The sequence below is a fragment of the Calliphora vicina genome, chromosome 2 (genome assembly GCF_958450345.1).
Source record: "Calliphora vicina chromosome 2, idCalVici1.1, whole genome shotgun sequence".
NCBI lineage: Eukaryota > Metazoa > Arthropoda > Insecta > Diptera > Calliphoridae > Calliphora > Calliphora vicina.
This window is the reverse complement of record NC_088781.1, coordinates 66,070,167-66,086,428: the sequence shown is the minus strand read 5'-3', so window position 1 is coordinate 66,086,428 and position 16,262 is coordinate 66,070,167. Positions and strand designations below refer to the sequence as shown.

Here is a 16,262-nt window from a genome sequence, read left to right as displayed (position 1 = left end):
GCATGTTACACTAACGTCAACGTCAACATCAGCATCAACTTACCAATTGGTACTACACTGGCATAGAGCATCGATATGGAACCAAACAGTTCTGTTGATTTTGCCGCACTTAGGAAACGTGTAGGATCTGTGGGTCCTGTAAACAAAAAGAGAAAAAAAAAACACACACACAATAAAACAAAAGTTGAATTAAACTGTTTTAAAAGAAAAGGAAATTAATAAAAATAAAATTAAAAAACAAAAACAAAAACCCAAACAAAAACAAAAAGAGTAAAACATAAAACAGTAAAAGGTGAAAATGAATGAATAATTAGCCGCAAGGTGTGAACATTAATGAGTGTAAATCAAACGTGATGGCGTGCCTTTGAAAAGGACAATCGTTAGTTTTATTTATTTTTTTGGCTAAAATGTTATACTACAAATTCATTCATAGAATTCTTATTGTGGACTGCAGTTAATAACAACTGCATATTGCAGCACTTACCCGGTGGACAGACATCAATGAACCTTGTGATGAAGCCAAGCGTGGCCAACAATGACAGTACCACACTCTGGTGGTTTTCAATTGATTCACGTATTTTCATGCATCGTCGCGATAATATTTCAATGAGTCCTGTTATCACCGCATAACTGTAAAGATAAGAAGGTTTAAAACAAAATTGTTTATTATTTTGTTAATAGGGGAAAACAGGAACAGAAAATAATGATTATTCTTGAAATTTCAAACAAAAAATTCAGATACAAGGAACAACAGGAAAAAATAATTGATTACATCTATGTTATACTATCGGATAACGGTCTGATTTTTATTTCTTAAGTTTTATTTAAGAAACTTGATTTGAATGGTTATATTTGGAGTTATATTTTAAACTCAGAATATCATCATTATGTTTTATTTTATTTCAAATTATAGAAATATTCAGAATATGATGTCTAAATAAGTTTTATCACAAGATATTAAATATTAAATATGTTTTGTAAAAAGTCATAATTTTTTAATACCATCCAACAAAGCTTTTGTTTTTTGAGACGGCGAACTTTAGATTGAAATAAAACACCGAAAATATTTTTAATATCCATGAAATTAGCTTTATTTAAAAGATAATTTTTTTATTGTTATTTCTAAATCGATACATAGTGATTCGTTTCATAGACAAAAATATGAAGGAAATAAAATTTAAAAAATATTTATAATTTTCTGAAAACTAAGAAAATTTCTTGCTTAAAATTATATGTATGTCTCATATTTTCAGAAACACTTTCTGCTGCCACTAGATGGCATCAAAATGTAGTAATATTTACTCCAAAAATTGTTATTAAAAATATGACTTATAATTAAGGAATAACGGAACAATATTGCTTAATGCTTTACTTTGTTAAAGCTAGGGAAAACGTATTTATGTTAACAGACAATTTAATAGACGATTTACTTTATTTTATCTTTTTGTAAAATTTCTGCAAATAAAAGTCTTTTGATGTTTTTATAGCGCTTCTTCATTTTGTTTTGTTTTTTTGAAATGTCAAACACAAATTGACAACCAAATTTGACATTTTATGTTTGCAATAAAAAAAAACTGTGCACGAAATTGACACTTTTTTCTGTCATGCGGTGCACCCGGCGGGTTAACCTAATTCGAGTACGCTGAATCCAGTGGTGCTAACCGTTTTTCTTTAGGTTAGCTCTTTTTTTCGGGATATACCCTTATTTCGAAAATGGAGGATGTTGACTACATAAATTCGCGTAACTCAAAAACGGTTTAGCTTAGCTAAAAAACCGCAATAAAATTACATTTAAGTAAGACTGAGACCTTTTTTAATCTGCGCAGTCGTTTTAGACATACATTTTTTTGGGCAAAAAAAGAAGCTATATAATTTTTTAAATATTTCCCAGTATGCAACATTTCGAGTCAGTTCTTTTTATCGAACTTATTTCGAATTAAAATCGAAAATATGAATTTATTATGATGCTCTATCCAATCTACATTTTTTAGAATATCGTATTTTAATATTTTATAGAAATCTCGAATAATGTTAGAGTTTTTTTTTAATGTAAAATTATTCTTTTGTCAATTTGTGAGAAAATAAAATTTTATTTCTTATCCTATCAATAACATATTCATAAAAATATAGTTTAACACGAAAAATGGATCGAAGACGTCTTAAAAGAAAAGCGCAGCCAATTATTGATGTTGTTTTTGACAATTCGATTCTTCAAAATAAGCAAACATCAGAAATATGTGCAGAGTTTATTGCATTTGAAAATGAAAACACAAAATGAAAAAACAAAGCAACAGTATTGTATAATAATAAAGATATTGAATATGCATTATTTCAAGAAGAAATTGCTTGATGGTATAAAGTATACGAAATTGTTCATATATTTAATCGAAATCGAATCATTTTAGAACATTTTTAATACCGAAAAAGGTATAGTATATCAATAAAAATTAGAATCAGAATAATAAACGATTTTCGACTCTTTATCGCTGTGCACTCTACTTAGGAAAACACGCACATTCTCGACATTATATCGAAGTCGATATCGATAAAATTTTACGAAAAAATGATTCATTTTCGATATAACTTCGAATCATTTTGCATACTGGGTTTTAGGTAAACAAAATTTAAAATATTTCTTTTCAAAATAGTTTTTTTAATTTTAAAATTTTTTTTTTTTTGGAAAAAGAATTAGGACAAACAATTTTTTTCCATGAACAAAAATTCGGGTTAAAAAATATTTTTCCCGATTTTGACCCAAAATTTAAATTCTTTTTTTTTCGAAATTGTTTTTAATTTTTTTTAATTTTTAAATTTTTTTCTTTTGGAAAAAAATGAGTGACAACAAAATTTTTTTGATAAAAGAAAATTGGGGTTAAAAAATATTTTTTCCCGATTTTGACGTTGCAATGGACTTTGAAATACATACATATCATTAGATATCCATATTGTCATATTAATGACTTAGTAATCCAGATATAGATCAAAAATAGGCTAAGTTGATTTCAACATACAGACGGACATGGTTATATCGACTTCGCTATCTATAACGATCCAGAATATACTCCACAGCTTTTGATTTTATAAACAAAGTTTTTTTTGTTTCAAAAATGTCGAATTTTGTACCAACAAAGCGTCATACAGACAGTTACTAAAGTATACGTACGATCGACATTTTAGGCCTTTTTTAATTAGGCTGATTGCTCACCAAAGCTTATGGTGAATGTGTTCCATCGGTTTCAACGTGCGGGAGATGGTTTGTGCGGTTCAGAAGTGTAATTTTAGCACAGATCGCCCAGGCCAGCCAAAAAAGTTTGAAGACTAAGAATTGAAGGCATTACTGCATGAAGATTGTTGTCAAACTCAACAAGAGCTTGCAAAGTCATTGGGAGCTACTCAAGCAGCAATTTCAAAAGGTTTGCGAATAGCAGGATTCATACAAAAGCAGTGAAATTGGGTACCATGCGAATTGAAGCCGACAGAACTTGAATGACGATTTTGCATGTCAGAAATGATGAATCAATACTTTCGATGAAAAATGGATCTATTACGATAACCCGAAGCTTATGAGATCATATGTGAAGAACGGTCAACTAGCCGAATCGACAGCAAAGCCAAATATCCATGCCGCTGAATAAAATTGTTGCTACCAACTATTTTTCAAATTTAGGTTAAATTTTTGAAATCACATACCTAGAATGTCACAATATGTTCTCAATTATTTAGCAAAGGGAATTTTCTCCCCGATTATGTTATTAGTTGGAAATTGTGGCAATTTTATTGCTTCTTTCGCTCACCTTTGCATCAACTTTTCTCTAAGGGTAGAGTGTTGTAGAGAAGTTATCCTCGAGAGAAACTAATATTAATTTAAAAAATAAAAAATTATCATCTTTCCACCAATTTCAGATTTAAACACTTTAATGAGAAATTAAGTGCAACAGACCAGACCCCATATACACGACTTAAATGAAACAATTTAAAAATCTGAATACGTGTCAGTGGAAAACAAAAATCCTTTAAATTCATAATCCACATCCACGCCAGGCATATGTATGCGAAGCGGACTAAGACCAACAATTCATGCATGCTCACAACAAAATAATCGTAAACTGGCAGAAAAAAGTTCTGTTCAAATCAGAGAAATAAGTTTTTATGACATTTGTTAAAGCTTAACGGCAACGGCAACGACAGAATGTAAACAAATCTCAAGAACTGCGAGAACCTTAACACTTGGCATAGAATTGCTGTAGAAAACGGAAGAAAAAAAAACAAGAAACAAATAGAACAAATACTGCACGAAACACGCAAAACAAATGCATCTTACAACACATACAAACACAACAATAACAAAATGAATAAAGTACATAGTAACAAAAATAAATACAAAATAGTGGAGGAATTATGTGCCAGTACTGCAACACTGTTTCCCAAAATCTTAGAAATAACATTCATTTTGGCAATTAAATTTTCAATAAAGCTTAACGGCATGCCGCGGCATTACAATTGACATTTAACTCAAAAAGAATTTCCGAACACAAAATATTTCAAAGTATAGCCACACATAAGAAGTGAAAACTGGAAATGGTGTAGTAATCGCATGAATCCTTTACAGCTCTACATGAAATACTTGCAACTTGAAAAACATATGAAACGTGTTATTTTAACGGTGTATGGGTGTGAATTTAAACAGTGTAAGGATGTGTATCTATGTGGCTGTTTGTTGCACAAAAGTAGCGTGTGTATTTGACACTTGTTAAAATATTTGTACTTTAGGCATCCTTGTTATCCTTTTTCCAGAGCTTTTCTTTAAATTTTTTTTCCACTTCACAACAACAACTACTGCTGGGCTCACAACTAGAGTGGAATAGTGTGGAGTAGTTGATATTTACTTAAGCAGAGCTCAAGTGTTCGTTGTGTTGGGTTGCGGCTGCCAACAAATACTTTGCAACTGCGATAACAACAGCAACAACAACTAAAAGGACTATCACGCTAAATGGTGCAAAATAGAGGGTGACGAAATAAAAAATTAAATAAATAAAAACAGTAGCAGCTTCAGGATGAAAAAAATAATGTCGTATACAAAATACTCACATACTTTTAACAAAAATACATAGATATTTAAGTAAATAAAGGACACAAATAACAAATTTTTAAGGACAGCGGGTGGGACGTTGCAAAAATTCACATTGGGTTGGTAAATGAGTAATTTCAGTTACGGTTTTATATCTTGAATCTATATCAAATATTTGGAAATAGTTTTGGATATCTCTAGTTTAGATTAAAGTACACATTTATTCGCTTATTTATAGCATTTTATAAATGTAATTAAGGATTTAATTTGTGGATTGGTCCAAGACACTTGTAACACAAAGTGTTGTTGCAGCCTAAGCATATCATCTTTGTACACTTTTCGATACCAAGTGGAGACCAGTATGATCTACTGGCATACTGGTCTAATATAATAAAAATTTAGAAATTCGGAAAATATTTGGACTCTCTGATACCAAAAAACTGGAGCAAGGTGGGTAAAAATGCTGAAAATTTCATTTTCAAATACGAATATCTCCTAAGCTATAAGAGATATTTAATAGATACGATAAGGTTTTTTATAGTGCTTGGTGAGGAGATTTTTTCGAATTTGTTGCCAATCGAATGATTCGGTTGCACACATAGAATTTTTCGGTTCTATCAACAGAAAGTCAGTTGATAAAGAAGTATTTCGGTTGAAGTAAACAAACTTTTATTACTTCTTCTAAAATGTTGTAGCCACAACTGTAAAATTTCTTCACTAAGGCAGAATCATTTGATTGGCTACAATTTTGTTTGCTACTACGAATCTGTTTTCTTTGTGTAGACTAAAACCAATACACCAAGAGTTCCAATTAACTGGTTCCTAGAAAACTGTATAGAAATACTTAAGAATCGCAATCATTCTGAATGGACTCGTTCTAGAATAAGTTATTTTAAAACAAGTTCTAAAAATGTTCCTGGGAGGAGTTCTTTTTTCAAAAATATAATACTTAAGTAGACTTTGATGCATTAAATAATTTGATTCATACTAAATGTCTTTTGCATCCACCTAATTAATATACCAAAGTATTTTTGTAACTTTATCTATTTATATATTTAAGAAGGACTAACGGACAATTGAACAGACAAACTTGTGTTTTCATAGTTAACCAATGTGTTAATTTACACTTTATTTTTATTTCAAGAGTTTATGTTATTTTTTTCCATCCTTCTGAGTAAACACAACACACTTTACGATGTCATCAACAGAATGAGATGGAAACATCTCATGGACGGGAGACATGCACGAAAAGCACATGTAAGGGAGAGATTTACAGAAACCAAAAAAAAAAAAAGGAAACCTCTTAAACATCCGTGATATTGCCACTAAATACCAAACATACAAACAGAAGGACAAGTATGACATTCTCAAAATATATTCCTACTGGACACAACAGGGCACAAACCATCAAAACGACAATGATGTGGTCCGAATAATGTCCGCTATTTGGATTGATGCCTTAATGCTGGTGATGATGCTGAAGACGATGAATAGCTTGATGATGGTGTGGCATCTACATACTGAACAAACGTGCGGCATAAATGGATGTTGTGTTTAATATTTGGTTTTTCTTTCGGAAACCTTAACCAATGTCTAACGTTTATGTCTACTTAACAGCAAATAGTCGTACAACCATCCTTACTGCTGCTGTAATGGCTAAATAGTCTAGTAGTGACATAAACAAAAATGCTGCAAATGTCAGCACTTTCATTGTCATCATCGTATGTGTTCATATGTTTGCTTTTAAATGTCTGGATGTGAATAGATATGTAAGAAGTGTGAGTGTGTCCAATGAAAAGGACACAGTGTAAACATAAGCCAAGGATACTGTTCAAATCATTCTAAAATATTTGTCCATTTTTATGTACAAGCTGAATAAATTCCTTTTTTAAAGTATAGTACATTTAATTTGTTGCTACAATTGTGGATGCCCTCTCACGTTGCCAGTACAGAAATATATTTACAAATAAAAAGGATATTTTTGTGGTACTGATTAGTTTGCTTAGTGCTATTAGTTTAAAATTTCTTTTGTGATTTGACACATGTAACATGTACAAAATTTAAGATGGGAATAAATCCAGCAATCAGATTTTAATAAAATTATCCAAAAACAAACACTTTTATTGAAACTTACATATTATATTTATGATGAATATTTAATCATTTCTGAGTTAAATATACATTTCTGAGGGAATTAAACATTCATAAATTTATGCAAAGAATTGATTGAAAAGGGGTTTTTACTAAATTTAAGATTCTGGAAAATGTAGACAAAAAGTGGGTGTGTTCATTAATTACACAATAACCCCCTGCGCTCCTCCTCTTCTTCGTCTGATCAGAGGTTATTCTGAAATTCTGTCATGATCGAGAGGTTTATGTGTAATTCGTTTCGAAAGAAAAAATGTTCGCATTTCTATGTATAAAGCACTAGACAAAGGCTCAATTTGTATGCTATTCGAGTGGTTTTTAAGGAGAATGGCAATCCTGATAACAGGAGCTCTAAGAACGACTGCAACAAGGTCTCTTTTTATTATATTAAACTGGATCCCTGCGGGTCTAATGGCCAAAAAATGACATTCACTACGGCCTTCAGGCTAAATGCGATTGGTACAAGGAAAAGTGCCCCATACGATCACGTTAGTATAATCGGAAGTATACAGAATCTTCCTGATAATATTGATTATTGCTTTTCTAGGCCCTTCCTATGGAGGAACTTCGGTACTTCTCAATTCCGTACAACACGAAACAAATGGACCTTTACATAACACAAGACTCTCAGTTTATACGGTCAGTTCTAGGAAGGGAGTTCGAGTTGGCGTAGGTGTAGGTGTCTATATTCAGGAATTAGGAAACTAGGCTATCTTTTAGAATTCCAAATGAATGTGTAGAATTATTCAAGCTAAAATATCGGCCATTTAAAGGGCGGCTAACTGGCTAAATTATAAAAAGATATCAGGCAGGCATATTCGAATATAAACTGACATTCAGGCCGCAATAAAAACTCTGACAGGTGTGTACACAATATCTAACTTAGTCCAGTAACGCCGGGCATCTTTAAAAAAGATGGCGAGACATTCAATAGTCATATTCATGTGGGTACGTGGACACGGAGATATTACGGGCAACCGTGTTGCTGATGCTTTGGCGAAAAAAGGCGCCATGATACCTGACGGAGACATAAGTTTCCTATGCGGGATTCTGTTATCTAATTGGAAGCTACAAATAAGTAACTTTTACTATGTGCTCGCTCAGACAATATGGGGTTGTGAAACCACCTGCACGATAACCAGAATGATATGGCCCCGACTAACCGATGGTGGACATGAGGTTAGAGTGAATCAATGTCTTCATCAGCAATAGCAATTGGCTAATCTGGCCAGACACAGGAATCTCCAAGGAGAGACCTAATATCGGTCAAATATTCTCCCCTCCTATCTATTTCGGACCTCCTTACTCTTCACTTCTTCATTCCATCTGACTGTCGCCTTCTCTTTTCATTTGTACTGTCCCTCTTTTCCATCTTTATTTTCAGGTAACACAGATGGACTCCACTATGCGGCTGTCTGAGAACCTAACATAAATACTGAGACGATTTTTCGAATTATAGAATAACCCTCCATGACTTTATTAGACATCTGTCATCTGATCAAAAGTTATATCTCATCAATGCACACTAGTCGATCCCATAGGCCAAAAATAAAAAAACAAAGTGAAAAGTTTGTCACCAAATGTGTCATCACTTTTTCTTATAAAAACAAGGTTTTAATAAATAGGTCAAAATGAATATTGAATTGGAAGGTATTAACTTAATTTTAATATAATTACAATGTGTTTAGCTTCTTGTGTATTTTTTATAAAACTAATATTTGCCCAGTGTAATTTTTAGTGTTCGTTCGTTCCCCCCTGAAGTCTCCAATGGGATTTTCTCTGGTTTATCAGTTAATATTCCAAGATTCTAAAATTGGAAATTTCAGCTGCATCCTTTTGCATCTCTTAGATTTATCTCCCATACACCAAAGCGGCCTCGTTGTTTTTGATGACCAACTTTGAATTTTTGTGAGGTGTTTTGTTAGTTTATGTTCGCGTTGCTTTTTTTATTATTATGCATGTAAAGAATTGTGTTTGTTTTTTTCTTTTCCACGGACTTTTAATATTTTTACTTTATGAATTTGGTCCTTATTATAAATTGTTTTTGAAATAGTCACATCTTATAATTGCAAACTTTCGCGCTCACATATTTTTAATATTTGGTGCTTAGAATGCTGAAAACACACGAAAAGTGAAGGATGTCGTGAAAAACTATATTAAAAATGAGGGCTACACATTTGAAGAAAGTCAGTTAGAAACATGCTTAAATTATAATTGCAAAAAAAATTCAAAATTTTGGCAAAAATGCAATCGTATAAAAACAAAAGTTCAAAATACATATTCTGATTGGCTTGCCTAAAAGGAGTCGATTTTATTAAACTCACATGAGCGGGCGGACCATGCCCAGATTTAGATTGCAATTTTTTTAGTAAGACTTCTTATTGATTTTAAATTTTTTATCAATTTTAAAAAGTTTATAGTATAACCTATATGGGTTGTGGGTGTGGCAGTTGTCCAATTACGCCCATTTTTTAAAAAAAATGTGTGTAATATCCTTATTATATATTGTACCAAAAATTATAAATGTACTATTATTTATTACAGAGATATAGAATTTTGATTAACTAGAATGTAATAACCTCGCACTGCGTTGGGGTGATTTTGAATGCTAAGGTACTCAACCACTCCCATTTTATCACTAAATAGTTCTGACATATTTATAAAGCCGTGACCGAAAATACAAGTTGATACTTACACTGGAAGTATTTTTGGCCGCTGACTCCATACAGCATCGACCACTGTGCAATGGACCGATTTGAACCGATTACTGATAGCAGTCATACCCGATATATTGATGTACCATACATGTCTTTGTTGTTACCTCGGAAATTTGATTTTAACAGACTGACGACCAACGTTACTTTGCCTTCCCTACTTATAATGATAATGTTCTACATTCTAGCCAGAGGGATCTATAAAAATCAATAATTTGTGTTTTTTATAGTTTAAGAATGAATTATTTTCTGAAAGTCTTAATTTTTCTCTTAATACAAGTCTTTTGTATTTTATTTTCTTAAATGTCGGAAAAGTGCGTCGTGCCGAAAGTGATTCTGTAAAATGGCTAGCACTACATGTTTAAACAATCCACGGATTAATTCTAGAAAGATTTACGGCCAATAAAAAAAGATTGAAATTTTTTTTTTGTCATCCTTGCAATATTACAGCACTATAATGTACACATATGTAAGTATATAACAACAAGGACATATTTACATTGTAATTGATCATATCACAAACATAAAAATCATAGTTGTAACAACAATTACAAGTATAAATATGTATAAAAAAAAGGTCTGTATATGAATCATCCTAAAGGATGATGAAAATGACAACAATGAAACCAATCGTATGACAAATCATCATCAATTATCACTGAAAGGATAAATGTTTGTACAACAACAAAAAAACAAAATAAAATAAAGTACAACTAAAAATCTCGCCATGTACTAAAATGAAACCCCAACACTATCACTCTTATCAATATTTAGGAAAAATAATAATAAAAAAAAGTTTTACTAATGATGGTTTATAATTGTGTGTAAATATGTATTTTACAAGTAAATGGACAACAAATTTTAGTTAAATTCATCATCTCAAACAACAAAAAAAAATCATTGTGATTGTCATCAACACACTCACAGACCCAAATATTTAATATCAATACATTAACAGCATTAAATAAGTAAACAATTCAAAACGAAATTCACAATCCTTATTCTTACAAGAAAGGCAGCAACAATAAGAACAAAAACTAAACTAAATAAATAAATAAAAAAGCCCAAGGATAATAAAAAGCTTTATGTACGATTTTAAAGGAATGAGATCAGTCAAACTATTGCACTAAATGTAGTTTCCTATCACGTCAGTACAACTAATGCAATACTCATATAATACGGAAACTTTCAAACTTTAACTTGGTCAAAACATTTCAGATTATAGAATAGACGCTTTCAATATTTGTATTTATGGGAAAGTTTAATAATTGTTTTCTAAATCAGTAATTTAAAGGCCACATTTTGAGTGTATTTCGAAAACACAATAAAATTTTTCGTTTAATCATTTTAGTGATCTCAGTCCTTATGTTTGTATTTACATTTTATTGTATGCATACGATTGAGTGTGTATGAATTCTATTTATTGCAAATATGTGTGTATACTAGGGTGGCCCTTAGTTTTATACCCTTCACCTTCGTGAGAAGGGAATATATAAGTGTGTCATTCCGTTTGTAATTTCCACAATATAATTTTCCGACCCTATAAAGTATATATATTCTGGATCCTTATAGATAGCGGAGTCGATAAAGCCATGTCCGTCCGCCCGTCTGTTGAAATCCACATTCCGAAGCCCCCAAATAACTTACATACACGATTCATACATCAATATCTCCGGAATTCTTCCGGCTCGGTTGCTATTTAAAATCGTTCCACAAATGGCTGAGATATAAGGAAAAAACCAAACAACCTCGATTTTTGACCTATATCTGGATTACTAAGTCATTAATATAGACAATATGGATATCTAATGATAAATATTTCAAAGACCTTTGCAACGACGTATATAAGACCATAGTAATTTGGACCTACAATGGGAAATCGGAAAAAATATTTTTTAACACAAGTTTTTTTTTTCACTAAAAGATTTTATTTCGCTAAATAAAAATTACTTTAATTAACAACAAACTTAGAAGTATTTATAAAACAGAATTATTAAATATCTCTACAGAGTCAAAAGTTATGTGCAATAAAAAAAATCGTTTTTTCGGCAATTCTTTTTTCAAAACAAGTTATAAAATATAGTCGATCAAGCTCGACCATATGATACCCTACAACGAGAACAGTTCTCTTTTAAAATTTTTATGGGAGCTATGACTAATTATGGACCATACATAGGTGAAACTTATTTCTGTTGAATTTTATTTGAATACCAACATTGTTAAGAAATCTATACTTGTTAAAATGATTTTCGGAAGTGGGCCTCATATGGAAGTTATAAAATTTGGTGAAATGACTCTTATATACATATATGGGGGATTTCATGTCAAGTGAACCAGCTTTTGAAATCCATATCTTCCGACCGGGATGAAATTTGCACCAAGGTTAGTTCTATTGGATAGTAATTTATATACAAGATCGGTTTAACATTTTGGCCAAGCAGATGTTTTTTCTCATCCATGAAACTTATTACCTATTGTTCTTAGCAAAATGTGTCAGAATCTTCAAACTTTCGAAAAAAAATCAAAAACTTTTTTTGACTTTTTTCAAAATAAGCCCTTTTTCTCAAAAATAAAGCTTAGATATTTTCCTTGAAGACCTATTTGGTCGCTTAGTGAGATGCGAGTTCTGTGTCTATCAAAATAAATGTATTGTAACTAGAGTGGTCAAACAGTTTTCGAATTATTCGAAAAACCGGTTATTTTCCAATTTTCCGGTTTTTTTAATCCGGTTTTTACAAAAGGACGGGTTTCGAGTTATTCGACAAACCGGTTTTTTTTGTCTCGAATTGTTCGACAGAATCGAATATTTTTTTTATTTATTTTAAGATTTTGCGATTATATTTAATAATTAGTGATTACTTTACACAGCACTTTTCTTCTAAATGTGTAATATGATTTCATGTTCAATGCCATTAACAAGTTATACATCAAGTACTAGGCGCAGTCGCGCGTTATTGCAATTTTTTCAGGGTCATTTTTGTTTTATGCCTTTGAAAATTTTGCGTCTGTTTGATTTAGCTTCGTATAACGGTTCCTGTTCTAGGTAGTTTATACCAACCGCTTGTCTTTTAAATTGGAGTATATCATAAAAAGTCATTGATACTGTACCACTACCATTGTCACTACTGATTTTAATAACAAGATTTACTCGTTCCAGCTTCCTATACGTAGATATAGGTTTAGAATATATTGAATGTGACTCGCAAAATTTAGAAGCTCAGCTCAGTTTAACAGTGTAAAATTTAATTTAAATTAAATACATTTTTAAAAGACTGAATGATTTTTTAATTAGTTTTAATAAAAAAAAATATTTAAGCTTAATTTATACCTCAATTCATAAATTGACAAACAATTTAAAAACCGGTTATTCGAACCGAAAAAACCGAAAACCGGTTTTTAAAAATTACGTTTTTCGAATTATTCCCTTTTTTAATTTCTTTTTTGCGCAAATGAATGCTTAGGTCTTTTATTTTCCAAAATGGGCCTTTTTATATTTTTTTGCTCAAAAGAAAGCTTAGGTTTATTCCTTTAAGAGGTTTTTGGTCTCTTAGTGCGATATACATACATATATCAAAATAATTGTTTTGTAACTCAAGATATACAATTTTTGATTTTTTTGGCAAAATCAAAAACTTTTTTGACTTTTTCGGTTAATTGAATAATTTTAAATTAACCGATTAAATCTAAACCCCGATTAATTATTTGCTGGATTAACCGATTAATGCCTTATATTTTTAATGTATTTATATTTTTCTGAAAGTTAACATTTTGGGTAAAATTTTAAAAGAATAACAATTTCAAAGTTTGTTTTACTGCGAGGCCTTCCGAAGTAGACCTATTTTTATGTAAATATCAACTTTAGGCCAAATTTTCTATAATTGCGAAACTACTTTCAAAAAAAATAAAACCTGTTTTGTATGTCCCAATATGTTCATAAATATTATTATGGGAATAAATGTATAGCCCCAACTTTGGTACCGTCGATAGAGACAAAGATTTAAAAAATTCCATTTTTGGAATTTTTAAAATTTGTTTATCAATAACAAATCACTTTTGAATTTTGAGCAAAAATTTCTATAGAACTGTAACATTTCTTTAAACAAACATTTTATTGCATTTTAAAAATTTAAATTTTTCAAATAAAAACTAGCTAAACTTTTTTCCCTTATTTTTGCACAAAATATATTTAATTCTTAAAATGTTTATACATTATTGAAAAGAGGAAACAATATCCAACACTTTGATATATAATATGTATAACATACAGGAAATTAGCGGAATCTTATCGTTTTGTAATGTATGTTTTTGTCACTGCATTGCCGAATATGGCATTGCCAAACATGCGAGAAAACTACACGATGAATCTAATTACAGCAAGTTTTCATACAAGATTTATAAGGAAATATAAAGGTTTTTTAAGAAATTATTTTAACAAATTTGGGACCAAAAAAGAAAATTTACTTGAAATTCAGCTATTTCAAATCCATTCCCATAAGAGGTACGTACAATTATTGAAATTTGTGTTTTTAATCCACATTAGTATTTAGTAGCAGCAAAAACATGGGACCTTGGTAGCATCAAAAATCCGAAAATTGCCAAATAAGGCCCAGCCTAATGTGTTTGAATGTATATGAAAGTTAGTGTGAATGAAATCTTAATGCGTGCGAATGAATTCATTTCAAATGTGTGGTCGCTCTTTTCTTCTACTAATTCGGAGGCCATTGTGACTAGCAGTAGTCACACTGACTACATGAGTGATGGATTCAAAATGATGACAATAGTTGTGTTGGAAAGAAAAGTCACTTGAATGCTTCAGAAAATCCCTTGTTTGCACAATTCTCTGAATGTGTGTGTTTGTGTTTATTAAGAGCTTTCAGTTGCTGACCCCTTTATTTCCGTCCTTCCTTCTTTCTGCACACTCATTGCTTTATTTGGAACATTTATAAAAGTGGTCAACATTTATTTAGTTTATATTGGAATAAAAGGAGCAACCAACAACAGCATCAACAACAAAACCCAAAGAAATAAATAAAATTGTAGTATGCACAACAATAGCAATATAATAATAAACATAATCTAAAAAGCATCCATTACTCACGTAAATATGTCTGATAAATAAACAAGCCCCAACAATAAATGCGAAGAAAAACAACATTAAGGACACTCGCATACATTCACACTAACATACACACACACACAACAAAGCTTAAACAATGTGCCAGGCATTTCGCACGTTCGAATGAATAACAACAAAATATTGTTGCAAGAATATTCTCGTATTATGGAATAAAATGTTAAAAATTAATATATTGTACAAAAAACCCCACCTAAAATATGGAACGTACGAGTACTTGTATTAAATAGGGTTTCAGAAGAGTTATTTTTTTAAAGATACTAGGACATACAAATTTCTTTGCACGGGCCACTCCTAGACAGTTTGATGTTGGTAATTTAAAAGGGGCCTTTTCGGAAATTCGACACTGCGATGCATCTGACGTGATTATTATTTTGCGATACAGATACATAAAAGCTGGTGTTTATTTCTTTCACAAATAAATTGTTTAATTAATACTTAAAGTACGCTCACATTGTTAAAATATTCGGACATCTACTTGGGGCCCATAGGAGATTTCAAATGACACAATTTCAGAGACAAAAAAAAATTACTAAGTCTATGCTATGTCATCTCGACAAACATCGGAAATGGTTCCTAGAGTGCACCCTGCTTCTGTAACGGTATGGTGGTTAGTCAAATATGATGGGGTAACAAAACTGCATTTCTGTGGAAAAATTAAACAACATCAGCAATTGTGTACCAATCCGACATGTTGGAGAAAGTTGTGAATCCACTAAAAAATACATTCTTTAAAAAGAAATCATGAAACTTTTAGCAGGACCCTGACTCAGCATATAAGGCAAAAAACAACATAAACCTGGTTAAAAACACTGCCCCATTTTCTTTACAATCTTGATCACGATTTGATGCAATATATGAAAAAAACTTTAAAATTTTTTAAAGGGGGTAAGGGTTGTGGATCTTTTGAAGAGTAAATGTAAGCTTTTTATATAAGTATTTGGTATTGCGAACTTGAAGATTAATATTTTTGTGAAATGAAATAATTTTATATTTTTTTCGGACGTCGTTTATCTTCAAAACTAAAAAAATTATAAAATGCTGATTTTCCATCACGAAAAATATAAAAATAAAATTTAAATTTTACCGGTTAAAGATATGGCATAAGAAATGTTGCCATTCCTAAAACGGGGAAAATGTGTTCCAAAAACTGAGTTGTCTTTAGAAAAGCATTGTATGTATTTAAAACAACATATAG

At 31.0% G+C, this 16,262-nt stretch overlaps 1 protein-coding gene across 1 annotated transcript in view; it reads right to left on the bottom strand.

Annotated features, from left to right (window-relative positions):
- ssp3 (short spindle 3) overlaps nucleotides 1-16,262 on the bottom strand; it is a 174,044-nt gene that overhangs the window by 29,608 nt on the left and 128,174 nt on the right. Inside the window, exons 7-8 of the mRNA XM_065499595.1 lie at nucleotides 485-630; nucleotides 44-136 (exon numbers count right to left, since the gene is read on the bottom strand). Coding sequence (XP_065355667.1) covers nucleotides 44-136; nucleotides 485-630 — 239 coding nt within the window. The remainder of the gene's footprint in view (nucleotides 1-43; nucleotides 137-484; nucleotides 631-16,262) is intronic.